At 42.5% G+C, this 15739-nt stretch overlaps 1 protein-coding gene across 1 annotated transcript; it reads right to left on the reverse strand.

Moving 5' to 3' along the window:
• Nucleotides 1–5139: 5139 nt before the first annotated feature.
• LOC139532291 (toll-like receptor 13) lies at nt 5140–12297 on the reverse strand. Its single transcript, XM_071329708.1, has 2 exons — nt 11842–12297; nt 5140–11476 (listed from the first exon to the last, which is right to left on the reverse strand). Exon 2 carries the CDS (start codon nt 11446–11448, stop codon nt 8539–8541), a length of 2910 nt encoding a protein of 969 aa, XP_071185809.1. The 5' UTR covers nt 11449–11476; nt 11842–12297; the 3' UTR covers nt 5140–8538.
• Nucleotides 12298–15739: the final 3442 nt, after the last annotated feature.

Below are 15739 nucleotides of genomic sequence, written 5' to 3' on the forward strand. Positions count from 1 at the left end.
GACTTTATTTCATCCACAGGTGAGAGGAAAGACCATTGAATAAGTGGAGAGAGAAAGACATAAGGACCACAGGAGGCTGGTGAGAGGAGGACAGCTCATAATAATGGCTAGAATGGAGTGAATGGAATGCTATCAAACACATGGAAACAACGTGTTTGATGTGTTTGATACACTCTTAGAAAAAAGGTGCTATCTAGAACCTAAAAGGGTTGTTCGGCTGTCCCCATAGTAGAAGCCTTTGAATAACTAGTTTTAGTTCCAGGTACAACCCTTTTAGTTCCAGGTAGAGCCCTTTCCACAGAGGGTTCTACATGGAACCAAAAGGGTTCTACCTGAAACCAAAAAGGTTTCTACCTGGAACCAAAAAGGTTTCTCCTATGGGGACAGCTGAAGAACCCTTTTGGAACCATTTTTTCTAAGAGTGTACCATTCCATTTATTCCGTTCCGCCATTACAATGAGCCCATCCTCCTCAATCAAGGTGTTACAAGCCTCCTGTGATAAGGACATGTCTGCCACCCCTAGGGCAGTAGCCAGAGAGGCCCCACTGCCCATCTCCGGCATCAAGGAAGGCAACTAAGTTTAAAGGCAACTAAGATACTGGTAACTAACCCAAGATTTATCATTGGCATTGTTTCCAATGAGAGCAGAACAAGCAATGAGGTGGCCAGAGCCAAGCACATCCTTGTGAGATTCTATTGGCTCGTTATAGCATGTATTCGCATATATCCTTTAGGGAAAGTCTACTCTGAAGTGCGAATGTTCAATAACTCAATTTACCCTTGCACTCCTAAACAGCGCCATTTTTTCAAACTTTGGCAAAGGATCAAGTCTACAGAACTTAGTGCATTCTGTCCGTAACAGACTATACACTACATTAGAGGTCGACCGATTATGATTTTTTAACGCCGATACCGATTATTGGAGGACAAAAAAAGCCACTGCCGATATATATATATATATATATATATATATATATACAGTGGGGAGAACAAGTATTTGATACACTGCCGATTTTGCAGATTTTCCTACTTACAAAGCATGTAGAGGTCTGTCATTTTTATCATAGGTACACTTCAACTGTGAGAGACGGAATCTAAAACAAAAATCAAGAAAATCACATTGTATGATTTTTAAGTAATTAATTTGCATTTTATTGCATGACATAAGTATTTGATCACCTACCAACCAGTAAGAATTCCGGCTCTCACAGACCTGTTAGTTTTTCTTTAAGAAGTCCTCCTGTTCTCCACTCATTACCTGTATTAACTGCACCTGTTTGAACTCGTTACCTGTATAAAAGACACCTGTCCACACACTCAATCAAACAGACTCCAACCTCTCCACAATGGCCAAGACCAGAGAGCTGTGTAAGGACATCAGGGATAAATTGTAGACCTGTACAAGGCTGGGATGGGCTACAGGACAATAGGCAAGCAGCTTGGTGAGAAGGCAACAACTGTTGGCACAATTATTAGAAAATGGAAGAAGTTCAAGATGACGGTCAATCACCCTCGGTCTGGGGCTCCATGCAAGATCTCACCTCGTGGGGCATCAATGATCATGAGGAATGTGAGGGATCTGTACCAAATATTAAGTTCTGCTTTGCTGATGTATCAAATACTTATGTCATGCAATAAAATGCAAATTAATTACTTAAAAATCATACAATGTGATTTTCTGGATTTTTGTTTTAGATTCCTTCTCTCACAGTTGAAGTGTACCTATGATAAAAATTACAGACCTCTACATGCTTTGTAAGTAGGAAAACCTGCAAAATCGTCAGTGTATCAAATACTTGTTCTCCCCACTGTATATATATATATATATATACAGTCTTGGCCAAAAGTTTTGAGAATGACACAAATATACATATTTACAAAGTCTGCTGCCTCAGTTTGTATGATGGCAATTTGCATATACTCCAGAATGTTATGAAGAGTGATCAGATGAATTGCAAAGTCCCTTTTTGCCATGCAAATGAAATGAATCCCAAAAAAACATTTCCATTGCATTTCAGCCCTGCCACAAAAGGACCAGCTGACATCATGTCAGTGATTCTCTCGTTAACACAGGTGTGAGTGTTGATGGGGACAAGGCTGGAGATCACTCTGTCATGCTGATTGAGTTCGAATAACAGACTGAAAGCTTCAAAAGGAGGGTGGTGCTTGGAATCATTGTTCTTCCTCTGTCAACCATGGCTACCTGCAAGGAAACACGTGCCGTCATCATTGCTTTGCACAAAAATTGTTTCACAGACAAGGATATTGCTGCCAGTAAGATTGCATCTAAATCAACCATTTATCGGATCATCAAGAACTTCAAGGAGAGCGGTTCAATTGTTGTGAAGAAGGCTTCAGGGCGCCCAAGAAAGTCCAGCAAGTGCTAGGACCGTCTCCTAAAGTTGATTCAGCTGCGGGATCGGGGCACCACCAGTACAGAGCCTGCTCAGGAATGGCAGCAGCCAGGTGTGAGTGCATCTGCACGCACAGTGAGGCGAAGACTTTTGGAGGATGGCCTGGTGTCAAGAAGGGCAGCAAATAAGCCACTTCTCTCCAGGAAAAACATCAGGGACAGACTGATATTCTGCAACTGCAACTCAATTTCAAAACTGCACTGGACTTCAGCCCTGCCCTCTTGGCTTCCAAGGATTCTAGCGTAGAGGCTGTCCACCAGACTGGGTGGCTGATCAACCCGGACTCTTTGCCTTTTGCACCTGGATCTGGGTCCGCCTCTTCACTCGTCCCATCTGCTGTGGCTCTGGGATTTGGTTTCCTTCGTAGGTCAGACTCCTCCTTCAGCCACTCTTTTGCTTTGTCTAGTGCTGTCCCTGAGGTGAAGGCATAGCTCTTGTAATGTAGATCCAGGACGGTTGCCAGCACCAGGCACTTTGTCTCCTCAGCCTTGGAGAACCTCCTTGTCAGACTGTCCAACATGGTCTCCGTAAAGTTTTGATGCCTTGAGTAGAAGAACCCTCCTGCTGTAGCATCAGCTTCAGCACCGACACACTGGGGATGATGTATGCGGCTGTAGAGTTGGAGTGGCTCATCTCCAGTGTCACCTCCTCCATAGGTGCCAGAGTCTCAATTAGGTTAGAGACAATGTCCCACTGTGCAGCAGACAAACTGCTGATGTGTCCGTATTCACCTGCATACACTTTCAGTTCACGCCTCTGTTCAAACATCCTCTGCAACATGTGTAGTGTTGAGTTCCAGCGAGTTTGAACTGCTTGGATGATGCTGTGTTTGAGAAGGCCAAGCTCTTCCTGAATGGCCCTCAGCCTCTGTTTGGCCAGTACAGAGTAGTCAAAGTGAGTTGCACAGCTCTTCAACATGGCAATAATGTCTAGCACAGCTCTCTGACTGGATAGGCCATCATTGATTGCAAGCTGTAGGGTGTGTGCACTGCAGCTGAAGTCTGGAAGCTCTGCCAGTCTCATACCTTTCACCATGTTTGCCCCACTGTCCCTGAGGACCAGCACTACACGTTCTGTGTAGATTTCCCAGTATTCCAACATAGTCAAAAACATCTCTCTGATGTAGTTTCCTGTGTGTGATCCAATCATAGTCTTGACATTCAGCACAACCTGCTTTCTTGTCCAGACATTGTCAATGAAATGTCCAGTAAGGCTCATCAGGGACTCTGTAGTGCCTGACCAGGAGTCAGTTGTGAATGCCATGTGTGGAGCGTTCCCTGCTGCCACCAGATTCTTCACTTTCATCACAACTCTTTCATGTGTTTTATCAAGCATTTCTGATCAAAATAATGTTTCATCTTTGATCCTGGGTTCATCAAGAGTAATCAGCCTCTGAAAACCAACGTCAGACACCACTGTGAATGGCCGGTTGTCAGTGGCAATCATCTCAATAATTGCTTCATCCATCTTCTTGGCCCTTGGGTCTTTGTCCTGCCATTTTGCTTGTTTATTAAAAAGTTGTATGATTGTAGCCTGCGATGTCTGTGAACTGTCTGTATCACTTTTTCCTTGTGAAGAATTTGCCTTTGCTTTTTTCATGATTGCTTCCTTGTGGGCTTTTGGATGGGTGTTCTTAAGGTGATTCCACAGGTTAGTGGTATTTTTTGATTTAGCCGTTGCTGACCCCGTGCTTACATCTTTATCACAAATAAGACACCTTGCTTTCCCTGGTGCCAATTCAATGTAATAGTCCCACACTGGTGCTCTGCTTTTCTCTGCCATCTGTAAAATATATATAATTGTACACACACACACACACACAGCTCTCTGAAATGTCAAGGATACTGAAGAGTGCTTAGGAGACACAAATACTCTCAACTGTTTGAATAATGAAAATAGAGTTTAAGTTACCTGTGATGAATGTTGAAAACAAAAACTGTCATTTCTATATGCAGGAGATCCTATTATAATAATGGCCATGGTACGAATTGACTACCAAAGTGTGAGTCATAATCCCCATGACACCTTCCAGCAAAATCTGAAAATAGGATATTTTTAGATTGACTTCAAATAAAGTCTGGGTTTCGTGTAGGCTTACACCACCTTGCCAATTGTATAACTGTGTAGATACCCATAGGACAAAGTAACTCTGATCAATATTGGCTAAATATAAGCGAAGATTTAAAAAAAATTGTAGAGTGGATTTATGAAAATATTTTGACAAACGTTACCTTATCCTAGTGAGTTTTACACGAGTATCAAAACGCCGAGGCAGTTTAAGCCTGCACGAAACAGACCTTATTTGAAGTAGATCAAGACATTCTCTATGGAAGACATGAACGGTAAAATAACGAAGGAACCCCTTTCAAGTTCAGCCGCAAGTTATTATAGGAATTATGACGCGTCGACTATTTCTCTCTATACCATTTGTATTTCATATACCTTAGACTATTGGATGTTCTTATAGGCACTATAGTATTCCCAGCCTCATCTCAGGAGTTGATAGGCTTGAAGTCATAAACAGCGTTGTGCTTCAAGCATTGCGAAGAGCTGCTGGCAAACGCAGGAAAGTGCAGTTTGAATGAATGCTTACGAGCCTGCTGCTGCCTACCACCGCTCAGTCAGACTGCTCTATCAAATATCAAATCATAGACTTAATTATAATAAAATAAACACACAGAAATACGAGCCTTAGGTCATTAATATGGTCAAATCCGGAAACAATCATTTTGAAAACAAAACGTTTATTCTTTCAGTGAAATACGGAACCGTTCCGTATTTTAACTAAATATTGCTGTTACATTACACAACCTTCAATGTTATGTCATAATTATGTAAAAATCTGGCAAATTAGTTTGCAACGAGCCAGGCGGCCCAAACTGTTGCATATACCCTGACTCTGCGTGCAATGAAAGCAAGAGAAGTGACACAATTTCCTTAGTTAATATTGCCTACAAACATTAATTTATTTGAACTAAATATGCAGGTTTAAAAAAATATACGTCTGTGTATTGATTTTAAGAAAGGCATTGATATTTATGGTTACGCACATTCGTGCAACGATTGTGCTTTTGTTAAATCATCACCTGTTTGGCGAAGTAGGCTGTGATTCGATAATAACAGGCACCGCATTGATTATATGCAACGCAGGACAACCTAGTTAACCTAGTAATATCATCAACCATGTGTTGTTAACTAGTGAATATGTGAAGATCGATTGAAATCGGCCCTAATTAATCGACCTCTACACTACATGACCAAAAATATGTGGACACCTACTTGTAGAACATCTCATTCCAAAATCATGGGCATTAATATGGAGTTGGTGCCCCGTTTGCTGCTATAACAGCCTCCATTCTTCTGGGAAGACTTTCCACTAGATGTTGGAACATTGCTGCGGGGACTTGCTTCCATTCAGCCACGATCATTAGTGAGGTCGGGCACTGATGTTGGGCGATTAGGCCTGGCTCGCAGTCGGCGTTCCAATTCCTCCCAAAGGAGTTCGATGGAGTTGAGGTCAGGGCTCTGGGCTCTGGGCAGGCCGGTCAAGTTCTTCCACACCAATCTCAACAAACTATTTCTGTATGGACCTCGCTTTGTGCATGGGGGCATTGTCATGCTGAAACAGGACAGGGCCTTGCCCAAACTTTTACCATATAGTTGGAAGTACAGCCCCGTCTAGAATGTCATTGTATGTTGTAGCATTAAGGTTTCCCTTCACTGGAACTAAGGGGCTTAGCCAAAAGCATGACAAACAGCCCCGGACCATTCATTTGGGCAGGTAGCATTCTCCTGACATCCGCCAAACCCAGATTCGTCTGTCGGACTGCCAGATGGTGATGCTTAATTTATCACTCCAGAGAACGCGTTTCCACTGCTCCGGAGTCCAATGGCGGCAAGCTTTACACCCCTCCAGTCAACACTTGGCATTGCGCATGGTGATCTCAGGCTTGTGTGCGGCTGCTCAGCCATGGAAACCCATTTCATGAAGCTTCTGACGAACAGTTATTGTGCTGATGTTGCTTCCAGAGGGAGTTTGGAACTTAGTAGTGAATATTGCAACCAAGGACAGACCATTTTAACGCGCTACGTGCTTCAGCACTCACCGGTTCCGTTTTGTGAGCTTGAGCGGCCAATCATTTCGCAGCTGAGCCTTTGTTGCTCCTATACATGTCATCTTCACAATAACAGCACTTGCAGTTGACCGGGGCAGCTCTAGCAGGGCAGAAATTTGTCAAACTTCCTTGTTGGAAAGGTGGCATCCTATGACGGTGCCACGTTGAAAGTCACTGAGCTATTCAGTAAGGCCAATCTACTGCCAGTCTTTGTCTGTGGAGATTGCATGGCCGTGTGCTCGATTTTATACACCTGTCAGTCACGGGTGTGGCTGAAATAGCAGAATCCACTCATTTGAAGGGGTGTACACATACTTTGCATATATAGTGTACTTTATTATCATATTTTATGCTGAACATTTTGTATGACATAATATAATTAAAATATGCATATAAACTGAAATAGTTTGATTATATTGAATTCATTTATGAGATCAAGTATAAAAATCAAGAAAATCTATGACAATGAAAAAAAAAGTATCACTTATTCAATTTCCCATTACACATTTAAGCACATATTACAAATATAAGCATTTCTTAACTAAGCTAACATAAGGAATTGTTTTAAAAGGTTATAACATAGATCATTTGGGTATTAGATTTGAAATTTTATGACCCCTTTAAGTATCCCAAAAATATATTTAAAAATTATTTGATAAAATATTGAATTTGCACTTTACTACTATAGCCCATAGAAACGCATTGAATAACATACTCATAAATGACAAAAAAGACAATCCAAAAATAAATCATAAGGAATAAGGTTTTGAAGTGTCTGTCATATATGTAGAAGATCTAAGAAAGCTCAGGAAATGTTTCTGTTTTTTTTGGACACATATTTAACCGCTTATTTTTGTTGGCAAAAACTACCTCCTTACTTCCATTCGTTTCTATAGGTTACCTTCAGACGAGTCCCATGACACTTGTGGGGATCGTAGAGTAAAACGGAGAACACCATCGTATTAGGGAAAGTCTCCCCTTTCCATAGAGTGGAACCGGTACTGGTTTACCTTCAGATGAGTCCGAGTGTCTTTCCATAGAGGGGTCATAATAGTTTGTAGGCCAAACCGTTCGGACTCTACGGACGTTTTCGTGAGAAGATTTTCAGGATATCTCATGGTATAACAAACACTGCTGTAGCTCGGTCACCTTCCACTGCAGATGCACAAGACCGACATAACAGGTTGCAAACCTGGTCTTAGAGCGTTTCGTATTATTCTGTACTTAAATCCGAGACACTACATCTAATATGGTATGTTACGTTTCGCATGATTACATAAGACAGATGGGTGGTTGTATAACACAAATGTCTAGCAACCCGAAGGATGAAAGTTCAAATCTCATCATGGACAACTTTAGCATTTTAGCTAGTTAGCAACTTTTCAACTACTTACTACCTTTTAGCTACTTTGTAACTACTTAGAATGTTAGCTAACCCTCCCCTAACCCTTACCGTAACCCTTTAAACTAACTCCTAAACTTAACCTTAACCCCTAGCCTAGCTAACGGTAACCACCTAGCCACTTAGCTAGATTTCATAACGTATATTATGTTTTGCAAATTTGTAACATATTGTACGTTTTACATTAATACACACCATACGAAACATAACATATCATACTAAATGTGGTCTTTTAGATAAATGTACAGAATAATACGAAATGCTCTGAGACCAGGATTTTTTTATTATGTTACTTACATTGACGCACTGGTGCGTCAGTACTATTAACGATTTCTTAAAGATGCACTCCAGGATGCAGGGCACAGCAAAATCATAACATACTATATAGTACGAATTAGATTCGTAACATATCATACAAATTAGTTTTAAAAACTTTAGATGACGTAATACACAAAAAACGGGGACCACTTCTGGCTCGTGAGCGCCACTTTCAAAACAACTGTCTGAAATAATACAAAGTTTGAGAGTGCATCTTCAATATTCTCATGTAAATATACAGAAAAGGTTCACAGAGTGTGATGGTTGTTTCAAATCAAGGCTTCACTATCACAGAGCCTGCACACCAGAGAGGATGGGATTTTCCTCAGCAGGGCCATCCTTGGTCTCTAAAGCCAGCCGTAGTTGCTGCCAGAAGACCCCGGGTTGCTCCCCAGCTCTGGGCCAGCTCAGGTATGTGCGTCTCTTCACTAGCTTCCTCATCCGGTGGTAGGGTGACAGCTGGTGGGAAGGGATCTCCTCCAGGAACACCAGAATCAGGACGTCCTTCTGCTCATCAAAGAGCCGGAAGCTGGCCACCTGGATCTCCCGGGAGCACCACTCACTCTCCAGGTAGCGGTGGCTGATCACACAGATGGTCTTGCGGCTTCCGTAGATGCCGTCCATAATGTTGTCTATGATTGGTTTGCCTGGCTGGAAGTCCCGGTGGTGGAGACACAGCTTCCAGCCCTGCTCTCCCTCCAGCTCTGGCAGAAGCTCCCTCAGGACCCAGGGCTCATCGTAGGCGTTGTAGGAGATGAAGGCATCGTACTGACAGCCATGAGGCATGTGCTTATTCCTTTGCTTGGTGTCATAGAGGAAAGCCAGGAAGAGGTAATAGCCGTAAATTACCTGCCATTTCAGGAAGTGGTAGGCAAAGGATGCTATCAGGGTGAGGAGGACCAGACAAGTGGTAGAGATATAGTAGTGAAGTCCTAAGCGTACTATACAGAACTGAAGCTCAACATCCAACAGCTTGGTGTCCTTTAGATCGGCAGGATAGTTGCAGGTAAATTCTCCTGCACCAACAACTTGTGTTTGGGTGTTGTTCTCCATCCACTCGACAAACCAAGCATCGCTGCAGCCACAGGTGAAAGCATTATCTTGCATGTCCAGGTATGTCAAGGCAGGGAGAGAACGCAACACTGTCTCATTGACTACTGTTATATCGTTCTTGCTCACCTGCAAGAAAGTGACTCTACTGAGGTTTGCTCCTATGAGGAAATCTAAGGACTGAAGTCGGGCTTTGGACAGGTACATTCTGTTGAGCCTTGGGGTTGGGTGAAACAGCTTTGGAGTGAGGGCTGTGAACTCATTCTTACTGACATCAAGGAACCACAACCGTGGTGTGTGAATAAATGTGTTTGGGTGCAGGTCCTTAATATTGAGATTCCCTGCCTTGAATGCCAATAAAGATTTCAGACCTTCAAGGAAGTTGATAGGTAGATGAGACAGTCCCTTGTGACGCTGACTATGGATCTGCAGGTTCTCCAGAGATGTCAGATGAGAGAAGGGTGCAGGGTCTAATTTATCACCATTTACATATGTGATATAATTACAGGATATATCAAGAGTTCTTAAGCGTGGAAGTCCCGTGAGCACAGTATTTCTTATGTCTATTTGAGTGATCTTATTTGACTGTAGTCTAAGTTCTGTTAGATTCACCAATCCCTCAAATGCTCCATCTTCAAGACTAGCAATCTGATTGTCAAATAAAAGCAGAGTATTGAGTGATGCTAAGCCTATAAAGTCTCCTTTAGAGATTGAGCTCAGCTTATTGTATGACATCGACAAAAATTCTAGTTTGTGCAAACTACTCATGAATGCATTATTTAAGGTCAGGATTTTGTTTGATCCCAGTTTAAGGATCCTTAATTCTTTCAAATCCTGGAATACACATCCTGGAAGTTTGGAGATTTGATTGTGGAAAAGAATGAGTTGTGTGAGTCCTGTAAGATTGGCAAAATCAGAGCAGCCTAGTTTATGGATGATATTGAAGCTCAGATCCAGGATCTTCAGTGTAGGTAGACTTCTTGTGGCATTTGGCACGGAAGAAAGGCTGTTGTGGCCCAGTTTCAAAGTACTTAATTGCTCCATTGATCTGAATAAAAACTCAGACAGCTGATTAATATTATTATCACCTACGTCCATTTCGGTCAACTGTTTACATGACTGCAGAAATTCCTTAGAGAGAACACGTATGTTGTTATGATGCAGTCGGAGCAAGCTAAGTGTGGGTATTTGGCAGGCAATATCAGTGAGAGCCTTGACCCTCTCTTCACTAATGTCATACAGTCTCAGATGGACTAATGATGAGTTGACAGTCTGCAGTACCATACCCATCCTCTCGAAAGACATCTCAATGCCGCTCAAGTTGAGACGATTGACGTTTCTCAGAAAAGACCTGTCCAGCACATCCCATTCCATGTGTCCAAGTTGGCCACAGTAGGCGATGTCTAACACCTCAAGGTAAGGAAGAACATCTGCCGTGATCCTGAAGATTCCCAATGGATTCCGGGATAAATCCAACAGCCTCAGCTCTATAGACGTGTTTGATATTTCTTGTGACTGGAAAGAGGTGAATCTGTTGCTCCCAATGTACAACTCATGTAAGTGTGGTAATTGTACGATGGGCTGAACTTCCTTCATATTCTCAAGGTTGTTCTTGGTTAAATTCACTGTCTTCAAACTGGAGAGAAGCTGAAAGGATGAGGAGCTGATGGTTGCAATGAGGTTGTTGTCCAGATGTAGCAGGGAGAGGTTGGCCAGGCCCTGAAACAAATGGTCTGACAGGGTTGTGAGTCTGTTATGAGCCAGACCCAGCTCCTGAAGAGCCTCTAGGTGTCCGAGAGACCCATCGTCCACTTGAGAGATCTGGTTTCTTGACATGTTTAGAATTTTGAGGTTTGATAGGCCTTTAAAATCTAACTTTCCAATTTTGGAAATGTTATTCATGGCCACATCTAAAACGCATACTTTCTGTGGAATGTCTATAGGTGTGACTTCTAGGTTCCTCTTTTCACAGAGTACTTTCATGTCAGAGGGGTCACTGAGATTACCCCGGATTGTGCAGTTTTTCAGGAAGTACCCACATGCTGGATCAGCTAGACCCCAGCAATACATCAGGAAACAAAGAAAGAGTCTCAGCTGAGAGAATGTAGACCCACTTTGTTTTCCTGGCATGGTTATCTTGAGTGTCATTGTGAGGGGCTTGACATCTACTTCAGATCTAGAGAGAATAACAAAGTAACAAACTGTTGCATCATTTGGGGGCTGGAAATGTAACATAATTAAACAATTCAATGAAGTTTCAATAACACTGATAGCTGTTGGTATTATGGTCCTCAAAATAACTGACAGATTATTAATTATAGGTAATCCAAATGATCAACATAACATTTGCTTTACTGATAAAGACAAACTAGAGTAGAAAGGAAAAAAGGTAAAGACCACTATCAAATTAGAAATGAGTAGATAAGGGTAATAACATTCTCAGAATAAGAATAAAACACACATTTGTATGATATTTTTGAAGAGATAGACCAGCAAAAGCACTAAAAACAGCGAGACTATATAGTAATCATTTTTACTCACATTTGTCAGAGGAAGACAGTCACAGTGAGCACTAGTGCAGCATAGGACTGTAATCACCTGAGTCCCGGTTCTACCACCGTGCTCCAAAGAGCACTTCCCTGGCATTTTACTTCACTATACTTTGTTCAAAATATATCTTGGTATTTGTCTAGATTGATTTCTCACAAACAGCTACAACACAAGCGTAAACTAAACTGACTGGGTTGACCTGACACAGTTGACTAAGGGGCAGAAAACAAGGGGCAGAAAAGAAGAAGCGAGAGGCAGAAAAGAAGAAGCGAGAGAGAGAGAGTGGGGGGGGAGTCAGGCTTGTTTGCTCTCTCTCATAGTTGGACCGAATAAAATACTGATGTTCACCATATACGGGAACTTTCCGAGACCTGAGATATTTCCTAGAACTAAGAACATTCTGATCCAAACATCAACCGGGTACTAACACTGACACTTTTTTCATTCCAGAGAATTTAATGTTCATTTCTTTACCAGAAGCCGCCTCCAACACTGTTTTCTAGAATTTGGCAGTACATCCAACCGGCCTCACAACCGCCGACCACATGTAACCACGCCAGCCCAGGACCTCCACATCTGGCTTCTTCACCTACGGGATTGTCTGAGACCAGCCACCCGGACAGCTGATGAAGCTGTGGGTTTCCACAAACTGTCAGAAAGCGTCTCATCTGCGTCCTCGTCATCCTTACCAGGGTCTTAAACTGAATGCAGTTCGGCGTCGTAACCGACTTCAGTGGGCAAATGCTCACCTTCGATAGTCACTGGCATGCTGGAGAAGTGTGCTCTTCACAGCCATTTTAGAGGAGTGGGACAACCTTCCACAGGCCACAATAAACTGCCTGATCAACTTTATGCGAAGGAGATGTGTCGCGCTGCATGAGGCAAATGGTGGTCACACCACATACTGACTGGTTTTCTGATCCACGTCCTACTTTCTGTGACCAGCAGATACAAACCCGTATTCCCAGTCATGTGAAATCCATAGGTTAGGGCCTAATTTATTTATTTCAATTGATTTATTGTGAACTGTGACTCATTCAAATCTTTGAAATTGTTGCATGTTGCATTTATATTTTTGTTCAGTGTAACATAAGGTTAAAGTTATTGAGAAAACATCCCAGAATTGGAAACCATAGTAGATCTACCTTGCTTGGATGTACTTTATGAGGTAGTATAACTAATATGGATACGGTTTCCCTTTGTGCACTGACTTCCCCTTGTTATTGTTCTATTTATCATTCATACTTAATAGACTATATTTCATCCACAGGTGAGAGGAAAGAATATTCAATGAAGGGGAGAATGACGACTCTCTCATATGAAGGTGTGTGTGTGTGTGTGTGTGTGTGTGTGTGTGTGTGTGTGTGTGTGTGTGTGTGCGTGCGTGCGTGCGTGCGTGCGTGCGTGTGTAGAAGAAGCGAAACAGGGAGTGGGAGTAAAGGTGGAAACAACGTGTTTGATACACTCTTAGAAATAAGGTGCTATCTAGAACCTAAAAGGGTTTTTCGGCTGTCCCCATAGTAGAAGCCTTTGAAGAACTAGTTTTAGTTCCAGGTAAAACCCTTTTGGTTCCAGGTAGAGCCCTTTCCACAGAGGGTTCTACATGGAACCAAAAGGGTTCTACCTGAAACCAAAAAGGGTTCTACTTGGAACCAAAACGTTTTTTCCTGTGGGGACAGCTGAAGAACCCTTTTGAAAAAACATTTCTAAAGTGTACCATTCCATTTATTCCGTTCCAGCCATTACAATGAGCCCATCCTCCTCAATCAAGGTGTCGCCTGTGATAAGGACCTGTCTGCCACCTCTAGGGCAAAGTAGCCTGTGGTGTTAAAAATGATTCTGGCAAAGTCTCCAGTCAGGTAAATGACATAGAATTGCATGAAATGCATTTCTAAAACTCCAACATTTTCCCGGACCCCAGGCTACTAAAAATGTTCCCTTCCATAAGTGACTCAATTCTACTGCTCTATGCCACTATGCAAATGTGATGATATGCAAACAATGCTTTATTATTAAGGTTATTCTTTTTTTTCATTCGTTCCGGTACCTTAGAACTCCCCAGGTCACCTGACTCTCGCGCTCACATTTTGTTCCGGCACCTCCCGATTTACAAATTAAGCACTGGTCTCTCCAATATCTAGGAGATATAAGAACGCTTAATAAATATTTTTGTTTTTTGGACACATATTTAACCCCTTATTTTTGTTGGCACAAAACTACCTTCATACTTCAATTCGTTTTTATGGGTTACCTTCGGATGAGACCTGTGACAAAGCGGACAACATCATTGTGTTTGGGGGAGTCTCCCCTCTCCATAGAGTGGAATCGGTGCTGGTTTACCTTCAGATGAGGCCTGTGTCTTTCCGTAGAGGGGTCATAATAGTTTGTAGGCCAAACCATTTCAGGATATTTCATGATCTGACTAACACCGCTGTAGCTCAGCCACCGTACCACTGCAGATGCGGAAGGCCGACATAGGCGGTTGCAAACCTGGTCTCAGAGCATTTTGTATTATTCTGTACGTACAGTGCATTCGGAAAGTATTCAGACACCTTGACTTTTTCCACATTTTGTTACGTTACAGCCTTATTTTAAAATGGATTAAACAGCTTTTTTTCGCCCTCATCAATCTACACACAATGCCCCATAATGACAAAGCAAAAACAGCTTTTTTTTAAATGTTTGCAAATATATTATAAGAAATTTAAACTGAAATATCACGTTTACATAAGTATTGAGACCCTTTACTCAATACTTTGTTGAAGCACCTTTGTCAGCGATTACAGCCTAGAGTCTTATTGGGTATGACGCTTCAAGTTTGGCACACCTGTATTTGGGGAGTTTCTCCCATTCTTCTTTGCAGATCCTCTCAAGCTCTGTCGGGTTGGATGGGGAGTGTCACTGCACAGCTATTTTCAGGTCTCTCCAGAGATATTCGATCGGGTTCAAGTCCGGGCTCTGGCTGGGCCACTCAAGGACATTCAGAGACTTGTCCCGAAGCCACTCCTGCGTTGTCTTGGCTGTGTGCTTAGGGTCGTTGTCCTGTTGGAAGGTGAACCTTAGCCCCAGTCTGAGATCCTGAGCGCTCTGAAGCAGGTTTTCATTGAGGATCTCTCTGCACTTTGATCCGTTCATCTTTGCCTCGATCCTGACTAGTCTCCCAGTCCTTGCCGCTGAAAAACATCCCCACAGCATGATGCTGCCACCACCATGCTTCACCGTAGGGATGGTGCCAGGTTTCCTCCAGACATGATGCTTGGCATTCAAGCCAAAGAGTCAATCTTGGTTTCATCAGACCAGATAATCTTGTTTAACATGGTCTGAGAGTCCTTCATGTGCCCTCTGCAGAGATGATTGTCCTTCTGGAAGGTTCTCCCATCTCCACAGAGGAATTCTAGAGCTCTGTCAGAGTGACCAACGGTTCTTGGTCACCTCCCTGAGCAAGGCCCTTTTCCCCTGATTGCTCAGTTCGACTGGGCGGCCAGCTCGAGGAAGTCTTGGCGATTCCAAACTTCTTCCATTTAAGAATGATGGAGGCCACTGTGTTCTTGGGGACATTCAATGCTGCAGAAATGTTTTGGTACCCTTCCCCAGATCTGTGCCTCAAAACAATCCTGTCTCGGAGATCTACGGACAATTCCTTTGACCTCTTGGCTTGGTTTTTGCTCTGACATGCACTGTCAACTGTGGGACCTATATAGACAGGTGTGTGCTTTTCCAAGTCATGTCCAATCAATTGAATTTACCACATGTGGACTCCAGTCAAGTTGTAGAAACATCTCAAGGATGATCAATTGAAACAGGATGCACCTGAGCTCAATTTCGAGTCTCATTGCAAAGGGTCTGAATCTTTATGTAAAAGATATGTTTTTTAAAAATTATTATATTA

Source organism: Salvelinus alpinus, chromosome 10 (assembly GCF_045679555.1).
Source record: "Salvelinus alpinus chromosome 10, SLU_Salpinus.1, whole genome shotgun sequence".
NCBI classification, from domain to species: Eukaryota; Metazoa; Chordata; class Actinopteri; order Salmoniformes; family Salmonidae; genus Salvelinus; species Salvelinus alpinus.

Coding starts and splice junctions, on each gene's coding strand:
- LOC139532291 (XM_071329708.1), bottom strand. CDS start 11,448: ATGACACTCAAGATAACCATGCCAGGAAAACAAAGTGGGTCTACATTC.